This window comes from Malus sylvestris, chromosome 16 (genome assembly GCF_916048215.2).
Source record: "Malus sylvestris chromosome 16, drMalSylv7.2, whole genome shotgun sequence".
In the NCBI taxonomy this organism is placed as follows: domain Eukaryota; kingdom Viridiplantae; phylum Streptophyta; class Magnoliopsida; order Rosales; family Rosaceae; genus Malus; species Malus sylvestris.
In genome coordinates this window covers 36,080,817-36,092,777 of record NC_062275.1, presented here as the reverse complement: position 1 = coordinate 36,092,777, position 11,961 = coordinate 36,080,817, and the positions used below count along the sequence as shown (strand labels likewise).

The 11,961-nt window shown below is 36.4% G+C and overlaps 1 protein-coding gene across 1 annotated transcript; it reads left to right on the top strand.

Annotated features, from left to right (window-relative positions):
- The first annotated feature begins 3,857 nt into the window (after window positions 1-3,857).
- On the top strand, window positions 3,858-5,617 carry LOC126609335 (homeobox-leucine zipper protein ROC3-like). The gene is made up of 5 exons (XM_050277274.1): window positions 3,858-3,992; window positions 4,258-4,304; window positions 4,416-4,533; window positions 4,933-5,075; window positions 5,560-5,617. Exons 1-5 carry the CDS (start codon window positions 3,858-3,860, stop codon window positions 5,615-5,617), a joined length of 501 nt encoding a protein of 166 aa, XP_050133231.1.
- Window positions 5,618-11,961: the final 6,344 nt, after the last annotated feature.

Below are 11,961 nucleotides of genomic sequence, written 5' to 3'. Positions count from 1 at the left end.
TAGAAGGTGGATTAGGAGAAGAAGAATGTCGCTGGAAGCAATCAACAGCAACATGACCTCGTTTGTTACAGATTTGGCAGGTTGGAATATCATAACCATGGTCAGGACATGTAGAGACATGTGGCTTCCCTGGACCGAGTATTCCAGCACTGGAATTGGAAAACCCCGATTGAAACCTAGGAGTGGAATTATAGTAGTTTCGACCTCTTCCTCTGCCTCTGTAGTTAAAACTGTACCCTCCATTGTGATTAGAAGAACCACCAATATAAGAACCAGCATTGATTGAACTAGTAGGACTATATGGCTTTGATTGAGTTTGAGGAGACCCTTCGCCCAACATCAGAGCCTTTCCTTTGCCTTTGGTATCATTTGCCATCATTGCAGACACAAAAGAATCACTCACAGAAGTATTTTCAACCACAGCTTCCTCGGCTAATAGCTGAGACCTGAAATCTTTGAGTGAAATAACATTGTCTCTCCCCCTTATAACTGTTCAAAAAGTATTATACTCAGCAGGCAAGCCCTTAAGTGCCAAGATGACAATGTCATCATCTTCAAAGAGTACTCCGGCAGCAGAGAGATGATCACGGACATCCTTGATCCTTTGAAGATATTGAGAGACAGAATCAGAGCCTTTCTTGATATTCTGCAATTCAGTTTTCAACTGAAAAATACTTGCTTTCGTGACGGTGGAGAACCGATCCTTCAAAGTAGTCCACATGTCATGAGAAGTAAGACATCCAATGATACAAGACATGGCTGTAGAAGATAGGGTAGCAATGATCAATTGCATGAGAGCACGATCATGCATTTTCCAAATATGAAATTCCTCAGTTTCCACACCTTCAACATCCAAATCATCGATAAACCGAGGAGGACAAGGACGAGATCCAGCAACAAAGTCAAAAATACTATGACTTTCAAGAAGCAATCGAATCTGATAATTCCATACCAGATAATTTGTATCATCAAGCTTCACAGTTACAGAATTAGAGACATTCGAAATGAGAGTCGTGATTGGAGACTGTACAATCTGTAATTGTGCAGCAGTCACCATATTTGCAAGAATTTGAGAATTCAGGAGAAAACGATCACAAATCTATGGAGTCAGAAAGACGAATCGGACAAACAACTCACAAGGAATGCAATTGTGGAGATATCTTGGAAGACGATATCAATGCAAACAAATCGTGGAAGAAGCAATTAATCAAACACTTGGCGTGCACAATGAGACAGAAACGGCAAGAAAGCAACTGTGCAGATACACAACCTCACAAAGCTATAAAGAGAGGAAAATCAAGAGCAGAAATGCACACCAGAGCAAAGCGATCAGGAATGCGGAAGCAAAAAGAAACACAGATCAGGATCGAGAAGTCGTCATCACCGGCGAGGATACCATGTCAAAATATAAAGAAGTTCTTGATTGTCATATGTATTCTTGAGAGAGAAAGAGAGATTTGAGAGAATATCAATCTTAGAGAGAGAAATGAATTGTATCTTGTTATGTATTGAATGAATCATTTGTGTTACAATATCTACATATATATATAGACAAGGCTATCTTAGTCACTAAGTAAGTTAACAAACTTTAACTACCTAGCAACCTAATCTACGTACACTTGTCTAAATCTGAACCACCTAATACATCTTTACATTAAGTGGCGTTGATCGGTTTCTGTCGAAACGCATTTGCCACGCACGGTAAATTAATAAATTTACAGATTTATGGGGATGGAAAGAAAGAGTGTAAAAATGCTAAAACTATTTGACCAAAAAAAAAATGCTAAACCTAGGAAGAGAGAGAGAGAATGGATGGGATACTAGTACCACTGGGTCTCTGGAACTGTGAAGCACCTGCAGATCAACCAAACCAAAACGGTGAGTCTTCATTTTCCAAATAACACCGACACGCTTCAACTTGAACTGCATGCCTCTCTCTCTCTTTAAAGTTTCTTTACTGGTAGGCAGTGGCGAAGCCAGGATTTCTCGGGGGAAGGGGCGAACTTAAAAGAATGCAAGGTTAAATTTGGAGATAGTGTCTACGAATTGCTTCACGATAATTAGGTGGATAATCAATCATTCGACGTCTATGTGCAGGGTCTGCAGGAAGATTAGCCAATATTTCATCCAAATCCAACTCAGTGGCTTCACTTTGTTGTGACCTACTTGGAATATTTGAAGGAGGATTTAAGCATTGTTTCTTATAGTATCGTTCCATTACGTAACTGTAAAATGGAAAGAAATAAAAATTCTTAGACTCTTAATCCTAAAGTAGACTATACTATTACTATAGTATGTATAATAACTAATCCAACCAACCAACAATTCAATTAATCAAAAGTACTAATAACCAATAACCATATTCGTATCAATTGGGTTAAATTTGTATCAATAATTTGTATCATAGAATCATAGAAGCATATCAAAAATTTGTATCAATAATTCGTATCAATTGGGTTAAATTTCTAATTCCCAATTCGTATCAATAATTTCATCCTAAAAAATAATTTCATAATTTCTTATCAATAATCATAAAAGCATATGATTCACATCAATAATCAATAACCAATAACCATATTAATGCATTAGCATATAATTTCATACCAATTCAAGGAAATTTGTATTGAATAATTAATTAGGTTAGGGATTATACATTTAAGAATTAAAAATTTTACCTTTAGATGGTGATTGGTGGAAGGCCCTGTGCTGTGTTGATTGGTGGCTTGTTAGCTTGTAAAGGGACGTTGGCACTGGGATGTTGGGGAGCAGAAATTAAAGCTCCTGTCCTGTGTTGATTGGTGAAGAACCGCAGAAGGAACAAAAGCAAAGGGAACAGAACGGGTTGGGACTGACTAGGGTTTTGGGCGACACGCGGAAGCGGTCCCCATTTGTATTTTTTTTTTAAATTCAAACATACAAAACGGCGCCGTTTTGTATAACAATTTTTAAATTTTTTTAACCAGGCCCAAAACGACGTCGTTTTGGCCTGGTTTAAAAAAAAAATAAATAAAGTGCAATCTGCAGATTGCAGATTGCCCAGAAAAACAGAGGACTTGAACCAGCAATTTCCGGCGAGGCGCGCGCGAGGGGAGTGGCGAAGAGCTGGGTCCAGTGGTGTTTCCCGGCGAGGGGAGTGGCGGCCGCCACTCCTCGCCCTCACGTGGCTTCGCCACTGCTGGTAGGTACTAAGGTGGTAAGGTTTATATTTAATGGTTTGCTTCACTGCTAGAAGTATTGTATTTTACAAAGTTTTAAATTTGTATTCTTTTTTTTGGTTTTATTTATTTTATTTTATTTTTTTATTTTTTTTTCTTTGAAATGGTTTTGTTAATTACTTGATGGATAGAAATATCTCATCTCATTTTTGACAAATTTTTCCAACTAAGCACTTCTAATTTCAGCATTTTTCATGTCTCCATTGTAATATTTTGGACTCCTTTCAAAAAACAGAAAGGAAAAGAAATGGTAGTTATTTCCTCTGGGTTTAAGTACTGATTTTTCTTCTCACTTTTAAGTAAGAGGTTTTAGCTTCGATTCTAGCTAAACACAAATTCAAACCAAATTATCATGTTTAGGCTTGAAAAAATACTCTTCTTGTTTCAGTAATTTTCTTTAGTAAATTTACTTGACAGATAATTGTGATTTTTGTTTTGTTATTCCTATATATTTTATAATAAATAGGTTATTGATTTCCTTGGTTCAAATTTGTCTGTAAATATATCTGATCCTTTTTGTGATACCAAATGTGAAACAGTTTCTGCAGGCTCAAACCTGAAGTGAACAGAGAAGAGAGTAGCAAACCCTAGCTAGCTATCTGCAAAGAAATAATGTATGGGGATTGCCAAATAATGTCAAGCATGGCCATGGGAGGTGGCAACGTAGTCAGCTCGGAAACCCTCTTTCCGTCGCCGATCCAGAACCCTAACTTCAACTTCATGCCTGCGCATCATCAGCTGCCTTTCCAGCCTCTCTCTTCCATCCTCAGTCCTCCTGTAATTAAGCAACCTTTCGCTTAATAATTTTGGCATTCATTATCCAACAATCTCTTAATTAATTTTAAATTTGTAATGTTTGATCCTTTTAACTAACGTTATTTACGATGACAAATGAAATAAACAGAAAGAAGAAAATGGGGTTGTGATGATGATGAGAGGAAAGGAAGATCAGATGATAGAGAGAGGGTCCGGGAGCGACCAAGTTGAAGAGCAATCAGGCAACGAACAAGAAGCGGAGGACCAACCGTAACCTCCCAAGAAGAAACGCTACCATTGCCACACTGCTCAGCAGATCCAAGAAATGGAGAAGTTCTAACTTATTACTCTCTCTCTCTCTCTCTCTCTCTCTCTCTCTCTCTCTCTCTCTCTCTCTCTCTCTCTAACAAAGTAAGTAACGTGTTAATTCCGTTCTTATTACAGTTTGTTTAAGGAGTGTCCGCACCCAGACGACAAGCAGAGGATGAAACTGAGTCAAGACCTGGGGCTGAAGCCGCGCCAGGTCAAGTTCTGGTTCCAAAACCGGCGAACCCAAATGAAGGTAAAAGAATTAAAACGCTTCCCAAGAAACCGCGTTTCCTTCTGACTTTAAACGATTAGTTTTAAGCCATAAACATATATAATCACGCTCGCTCCATCGGTGTCTTACTGCACTGCTTATATTCTTCTTTTGCAATCAATAAAGTCTGAAGCCAAATTTATACGTGCATTAAACCCTCTACCTATGCATGGGCTTCCCAAAGCCCAGCAATAAATTATAGCTATCCATATCCCATCTAGGGTTTTCTTTTTTCTTTTTCTTTTCTTTTTTGTTTCATTTTTCATACGAGTGCCTTTAGCAGCTACGGTTATGTCAAAACTATTTGTATAGCTAGGATTACCTATCTCAATTTGTGATTAAATTTGACTAACTAGTTTGTTGTGGTTTAAATTATTGTAGGCACAACAAGATCGGTCTGATAATGTTATGCTTAGAGCGGAAAATGAGAACCTAAAGAACGAGAATTACCGGCTACAAGCAGCGCTATGCAATATTATGTGCCCTGATTGTGGAGGTCCTGCTATGATTGGGGACTTTTGGGGGTTAAAAAGACTTCACTACTTTGGAGATGTTTATCTCACAAAGAATAATGTAATGCAGCGAAATTGATAGGTAAGAGAAAGAAAGAACACTCAATGTATTACACAAGATTTTTTTATTCACTCACAAACTTAGAACAAGAGGAAACACTCAAACACTCTTAGAAGCTTTGTTGCTTCTTCTCACTTCTCACTACTTGCTCTCTTGGTTGTTTCAAATGGTGTGGATGCCTTCTCCTTTTATAGGCATGGATGGAACCTTGGAGAAGCATGGAAACATCATGCTAAATATATCTAGATAATTCAACTACCTTCCTATGCTAGAATTATCTACACTAATCTTGTATGTTGGTGGAATCCTCACCATTCTTCTAGACTCTTCCACCAAATTGGACTTTGCTAGAATTTTTTAGCATGTGCATGGATCTTTCTTTGTGTATGGGTCAGATCAATTGTCTTAGGCCAAGACAAGATTACATTTCAACAGGGACATCGGCATAGATGAACAACATCTTCGCCTTGAGAATGCTCGACTGAAAGAATAGGTACCAATTCCAATACTTAATTAATTGTAACTTCATTATAAAAAAATTCATACTTTTCTTTTGTAGAAAATAGCAGTTCATTTCTGTTTAATGTACACTAATTAAGATAACAAATTGAATGGATTGTAAAACAAATTAATTAAGTTGAATAGTAATTTTGGACAGTGTTCTAGCGGTGGAGCTCTGACTCGATTTAGACCAAAACGTTCAGTTAGGTGGGGCTGACTTAGATGGGCTAGGCGGCGAGGTGGGACTGACTTAGACGGGCTAGATGAAGGAAATTTTGTGAAAAACATGTTCATTTGAGCAACATCTATGGCATGCAATTAACAATTAAAGGCGGAATCATGCTTGTATGCACTCAAAAACAAAACATTACCCATGAAATTCAAAGCCTAGTAGAAGGGTGAACCAAGACTCAACTCAAAACAAAGTGAGTTGAGAAACTTTATACCTTTGTTGATTCCTCTTTGCATAAGCAAAGGCTAATCACCCAAGGAGAGGGCCTTCATTCTTGCTTCTTAGCTCCATGGATTTCTTGGATGAGGATGGTTGAAAGGATTCTCCAAGTTCCCAAAGTTGAGAACCTCTAAGTCTCCACACCAAGGCAAGACTTGAAGAAGAGATGAATGACCTAGAGGAAGTAAGATTGCAAGCTAAAATCCTCTAGGGTGGCCGGCCTCTTAGAGAGAAAAATGAAGCTTGTGTTCCATCTTTTCTCTAAAAGAAACCCTAAGGATGAAATGGCTATAAAGTTGCCTTTATACCACCTCATAATGGAGTGGCAAACTTGCAATTAAAGCAAGTTCACTACCCTCCTCTATTTGGCCGGCCTTAAGGGTTTATTGGGCTTTCAAGCCCTTTGTTTATTCAAGTTGTCATACAACTTGAGTTAATGGGCTTGACATTCAAATCCCATTGGGCCTTGCGGCCCAAAACTAACCCTAGGTTTATAACGAATTTATTCGTTTGATTAATTAACATATTAATTAATCCTAGCCATAAATAATTAAACCATTTAATTATCCTTACTCATCTCCGTTTTTCTTCAATCTCTACCTTACACAGTGTACGATCCATTAGGTTCCTTTTAGTGAGACAATGGGCGATTGTTACTCTTAACGATCGATTGTGAATTGAAACTTACTTTCAATTCTCCCTTTAGTGATTATACACGTTTAGGGCTTCCATAAACCATGAGTGACACCTAGCAGTATGTCATGGTTACCCAAGCTAGTAAAAAAAGGTGGAAAACCTATTCAGTTTAGGATTACAATGCAATACGGTCTTTCTCTAATACAATACTCTTGACCACATTGTTTGGTTTGATAGTTTAATCATGTCTACTATCCAATGTGATTCATTTACTTATATGATTACCTTGAATGTGATTTGGAACGACTTCCTAAATCTCATTCATACTCTGGCCAGAGATTCTAAATCATATCATAGAGTATTCTCCCTCAAACGGTTTGAAGGTTAGAGATCCCTTGTTGCGCATTCACTTGCCTCCATGGCTAAGTGGCTTAACCCCAACTATGCCGTGGACACCCTCTGGCGGAGTGACTTTGACATAGTCAAAGATCAAGGACCTAACCACAAGACAACTATGATGCCTCAGGTCAAAGGACTACTTTGCATTATCCCAACCATGCGTTCTCATGTGACATGAGTATGAGAACTCCTCGTTGATCGTGTTCAGTGGACTCATTCTCTATTGAGCACCTACATGCTTATCTTGTTGTCAATCACACCAATGACTCGAGACCAGTCACTCTCCCTGAGAGAAGACACAACACGTACTGATCTTAACGGACTGTCAATGCCCAATTGGCAATCCTATGATCAGGAACGTTTAGGATATGTATACGAAAGAGAATGGTCTCATGAATCTAACTTCTTTAAATTACATTCTCCTAATTACATATTCCTTGGACTTATCATTTGAGCATATAACATTTATATAAGACGGCTTAAAACAATAATATTTGCCCTTGATATTAAACTAGATTAGTTTAACATGTGAAATGTTCGTAAAGTATCATCATATGATTGGTTTTAGGGCACATTTCCAACAATCTCCCACTTGCACTAGAGCCAATCAGCTTGGTCATCAGTGATGATACCTTTTCTGTAGTCATTTCAAAAATGGCTGAGTAGTAGGCCTAGACAATGGATATCTATATGTTATCCATAGAAGCAACCTTGAGAATAACGACGTCACCATTATACATGATTCTTAATCATGTGGTTTAGATTCTCATTTGAGTTCGGATCATGATGAGACCTTGATTCCCTGGCTTGAGCTATCGCCCCATTAGTGTCGTAGTGTCGGTACACTAGAGACACTTTCTGGTTGGAACCGAATAGAGAATTCATGAATGAACTTTCTCATCCAAACAACATTATTGTAAGCTTCTATATGGCAATATATTTTGCATTCACAATGGAACACACTAAAGTCATTACTTTTAATGTTTCCATCCAAATATCTCTTTAGTCATAATAAAAGGATATCTGATTATCTCTTCATTCATAATGAAGAAACATCCAATGATGGATTAGATTCATAATCTAATACATTTATGCTTCCATTACATTACTCTAATTCTTCCTCATTCTTTGAGGAATATATCCTTTAGTATTTCTTAAATACTCAAGGACTCACTTGACAGTTGCCATGGTTCTGATCCTGGGCTTGCACTGATATCGTCTTGTACCTTTCTAGGTACAACTCATATCAATGTTTTTCATACAATATGAAATACGTAAATCACCTTTCTGCGTATGCATAAAGGATTCTATTTATGCATTATGTTTCTTTAGGAGTCAAAAGGGTACATTCCCTTTGAGAAGAGCAACTTCCTAGTCTCACTAGAGTTGTCCTTCTGATTGAAGTTTATCATCATATGAGAAACTTCCTAGCATCTTTTGCCTATCATTAGGGCTTCCTATAATCCAATTATATCCTGAAATCTATCATTATAGATTTCCATCCCATGTTTATAGACTATGTCTCCCATATACATTCTATCGTTATAGAATGTTTAAAGTCATAACTTTAATGAAGAAGTATTCTTTTCATTTCCAAAATTAATATATCATATATGTACATATATATATTCAAATTTAGGAACATGATTAACTCTCACTAATCTTTTGTAAACCTAGTAAACAAAAGATTCGTTTACATCTTTATGAGAAATCAAACGATTTGATCTTTCTCTCATAAGACACTAATAGCTCCCACTAGCTTGCTAAGATTCATGATGGATGGATCTCTACAACTTACATGTCTTGTGATTCATAGTTTTAGACATATATTATCAAGACTATCTTAATAATGGTTTCGGAAACCCATATTATGTCCAAACATTGAATCACCATTTAGTTGTAGCTAGCAATCTTCGAATTAATTGAAACCAAGACTACGTCAAAGATGGTTTCTTCAAAGTCAACCAATCTCTTTGATTGTAGTCACCTTAAGCTACCAATTAGCTATAAAGGTTTCATTATTTCGGGTCAAATGGTACTTTACCATTTCCTTGAGTATATGTCGTATATACACTCAATGTAGTCATAAGGATTTTCATTCTTATTTCTTTCGAATTAAGAGGTGTAACTCTATGACATAATCATAAAGTTCAAACCATTCAACTAAGACAATTTATAAATCTTTCTCGACTACCTTGGAGCTTGTGGTATAGGAACTAGGTTGTTATATTTGTTGATCACTATCTTGTCTCTCAAAGAACCCATTCTTTGAGTTCTATCCCTTGTTCATTTGCTCTATTTTAGGCAAATTCTAGTGTAGGATTACAATGAACTACCCAACAAACAACATTTGTTAGTTGGTTTATAGAAGTGATATCCAAATGTTAATTTAAGGATACCAACAAGATAATTCTTTAAACAAATATTGCTTATTAGCACACAACCCCAAATCTTAACATGATTAAGATTTATCTTTCTTTCCAACTACATCCTATAAAGTCATGAAAATTTTGGAAGATCTTCTAATTGACAATCATATTGTCTTAGAAGTATATATCCTATATATGGGTAATTGATAACATCCAACGAACTCAATCTTATTCGAGTTCATTCTTCTCTTAATGGAGAAATCTATTATCTTATGATGCTTCTTTCCTTGATATCTTTCAAGGAAACTGTTCTAAAGTGTTACCTTTCTTTGGATCAAATCTAAGGAGGTAAATTCTTTAGACATCTTACTCATCAACTTACATTCTTGAATTCTTTGAAACCTTTCGCAAAGTATTCGGACTTGTGTTTATTCAAAATAAACGATAGTCCAACCGAGAGCGATCTTCGGTGAATGTCATACAACATGAGTAGTATTATGTTGTGGACAAGTGCCACTAACATCTAAGTGAATTAACCTCAACAACTTTGTGATTCTTTCTTCCTTTCTAAAAGAATAAAGATTCAAACATTTTGCCTCTATACAATTTTAGCAAGAAGGCATTGGATCCGGATCTAACGATCCAAAGCATCGATTTATGACCAACTCGTAATTTATGTTTTAGAGGTATCACAACTCAGTTGGGATTAGTCACTACCTTGCAACCTTTTGGGTTTTAAGCATCGTTATATTCTAAACAGTTAACACTACCATATTATCTCTACTATAGAGATAATCAATTAGATTACAATAATATAATCATTCATTAATAAAGAACAATGTTTTGTCAAACAAAACATTTATCCATTTCTCATACGGAATTAAGTTCCTTTATTCAATTGGAATGTAAAGACAATCTTTGTTTTTCATTTTCTTTGGTAGTTCATATGAGGAAGCAAGTACTACCTGTTTTGGCAGAGATCTACATTTGATTCACGATCCAAATGTGAAGTACTTTTTCTTCTCTCATTAATCTTCTACTTCTTATTAGCCACACTTTTACAACGATTGTAAAACATAGTTACTAATACGGAATCAAGTATTCAAGTAGAAGAACCAACTGTTTTGAACTATTCAAGAACAATTTACAACACCTTCGAAAGGTGTGTTTTTGACATTTGCAAGACATTTCTTGCAAATCCCCCTACCAATGTCCATCTTTTCATAAAGAAAGTTTGTTCCCTTGGAGTTATTTCGCCTTCTTCATTTGACTTCTCCTTTGACTACAATAGCCATGGTCCCTAAACTCCCACTATCTCTCTTGAAACTTATTTCAATTGTGTTATACACATCAAATAATTTGGAGAGCGTGTGGTTATTGTTCACTATATAGTTTACAATAAACTTAGTGAACCATTTGGATAGGGACACAAAAGTGAAGTCCTTGCCTAGTTTTCGTATCATGAAGTGGTTTTAACACTTCAACACTCAATGATTCAAAATCATCATAAGTCCATGTTGATGGACTATTTTTGTCAACCAACCATTATGTTCTAAACATAATTACAAACTTTCAAGAGTTGTTCAAGGCAACTCTCATTTCTTCATACAACAATTTGTAAGTGAAGAATCATGGCACATAAAGTGTACATGCCCTTGTGCTTACTTCTCAAGTTCCTTGTTCATGTAACAAAGAAACAAGCACTAATGTTTGCGTTAACTAAGAGTTGTTCAAAGCAACTCTTACTTCTTCATACAACAATTTGTAATTGAAGAATTATGACATTAAAAGTGTTGTCCTCTTTATGATAGACTTATCTAACATGTTCTTCCAATGATACATTATCAATAGGAAGATTGTGAGGATGAGACTACTTAGGTACATATACAATCCATTTAAAACAATCTATGGGATTGTGGTACCAAGTCCGGAAACTAAAGCTTTCGGCTTTTTCTTTGTCAAGTTTTGGATAGCGTTTGCAAATATATTGGTAAATAAATACATAACGAATATAAATTGATTGATTTTAAGCCATTTGATCCGGGTCTTTAAATCAAATAGCACCACCCCCTATTTTTGGCAAATTCCATATCCCTCATCGGAATTCGAGAGTTTTGGAGGAAACTCTTAGTAGGGTATGGGAGACTCATCATTACCAAGCCCACCTCACATTGATATGATGTTGGCTAGCATCAATAATAATGAGAGAGTACGCTTACTCATTTGCATCTCTTGTAAGTACCGATCTTATTTGGCCTCTAGAGAATGAAGCCTCACAATGATATGATGTTGGCTCCATTGCACTTAGTTAAGTCATTCCCACCATGCAAGTTCAAGTAGGGGTTCAAGAACAACCTCACAATGATATGATGTTGATCATTCTCGTTGCCTACCTTCACAACATCATGTATGCATATAGAACTCCTCCTGAGTGTAAGCACGCACTTTGTACTCCCCAATGATAGGGTGAAATCGGTGTAA

Excerpts from the sequence above, each read along its gene's own strand:
- LOC126609335 (XM_050277274.1), top strand. The coding sequence starts at position 3,858 with ATGGCCATGGGAGGTGGCAACGTAGTCAGCTCGGAAACCCTCTTTCCG. Across the intron at positions 3,993-4,257 it reads CTTCCATCCTCAGTCCTCCT|AAACGCTACCATTGCCACAC; the intron begins GTAATTAAGCAA and ends CCTCCCAAGAAG. Across the intron at positions 4,534-4,932 it reads ACCGGCGAACCCAAATGAAG|GCACAACAAGATCGGTCTGA; the intron begins GTAAAAGAATTA and ends AAATTATTGTAG.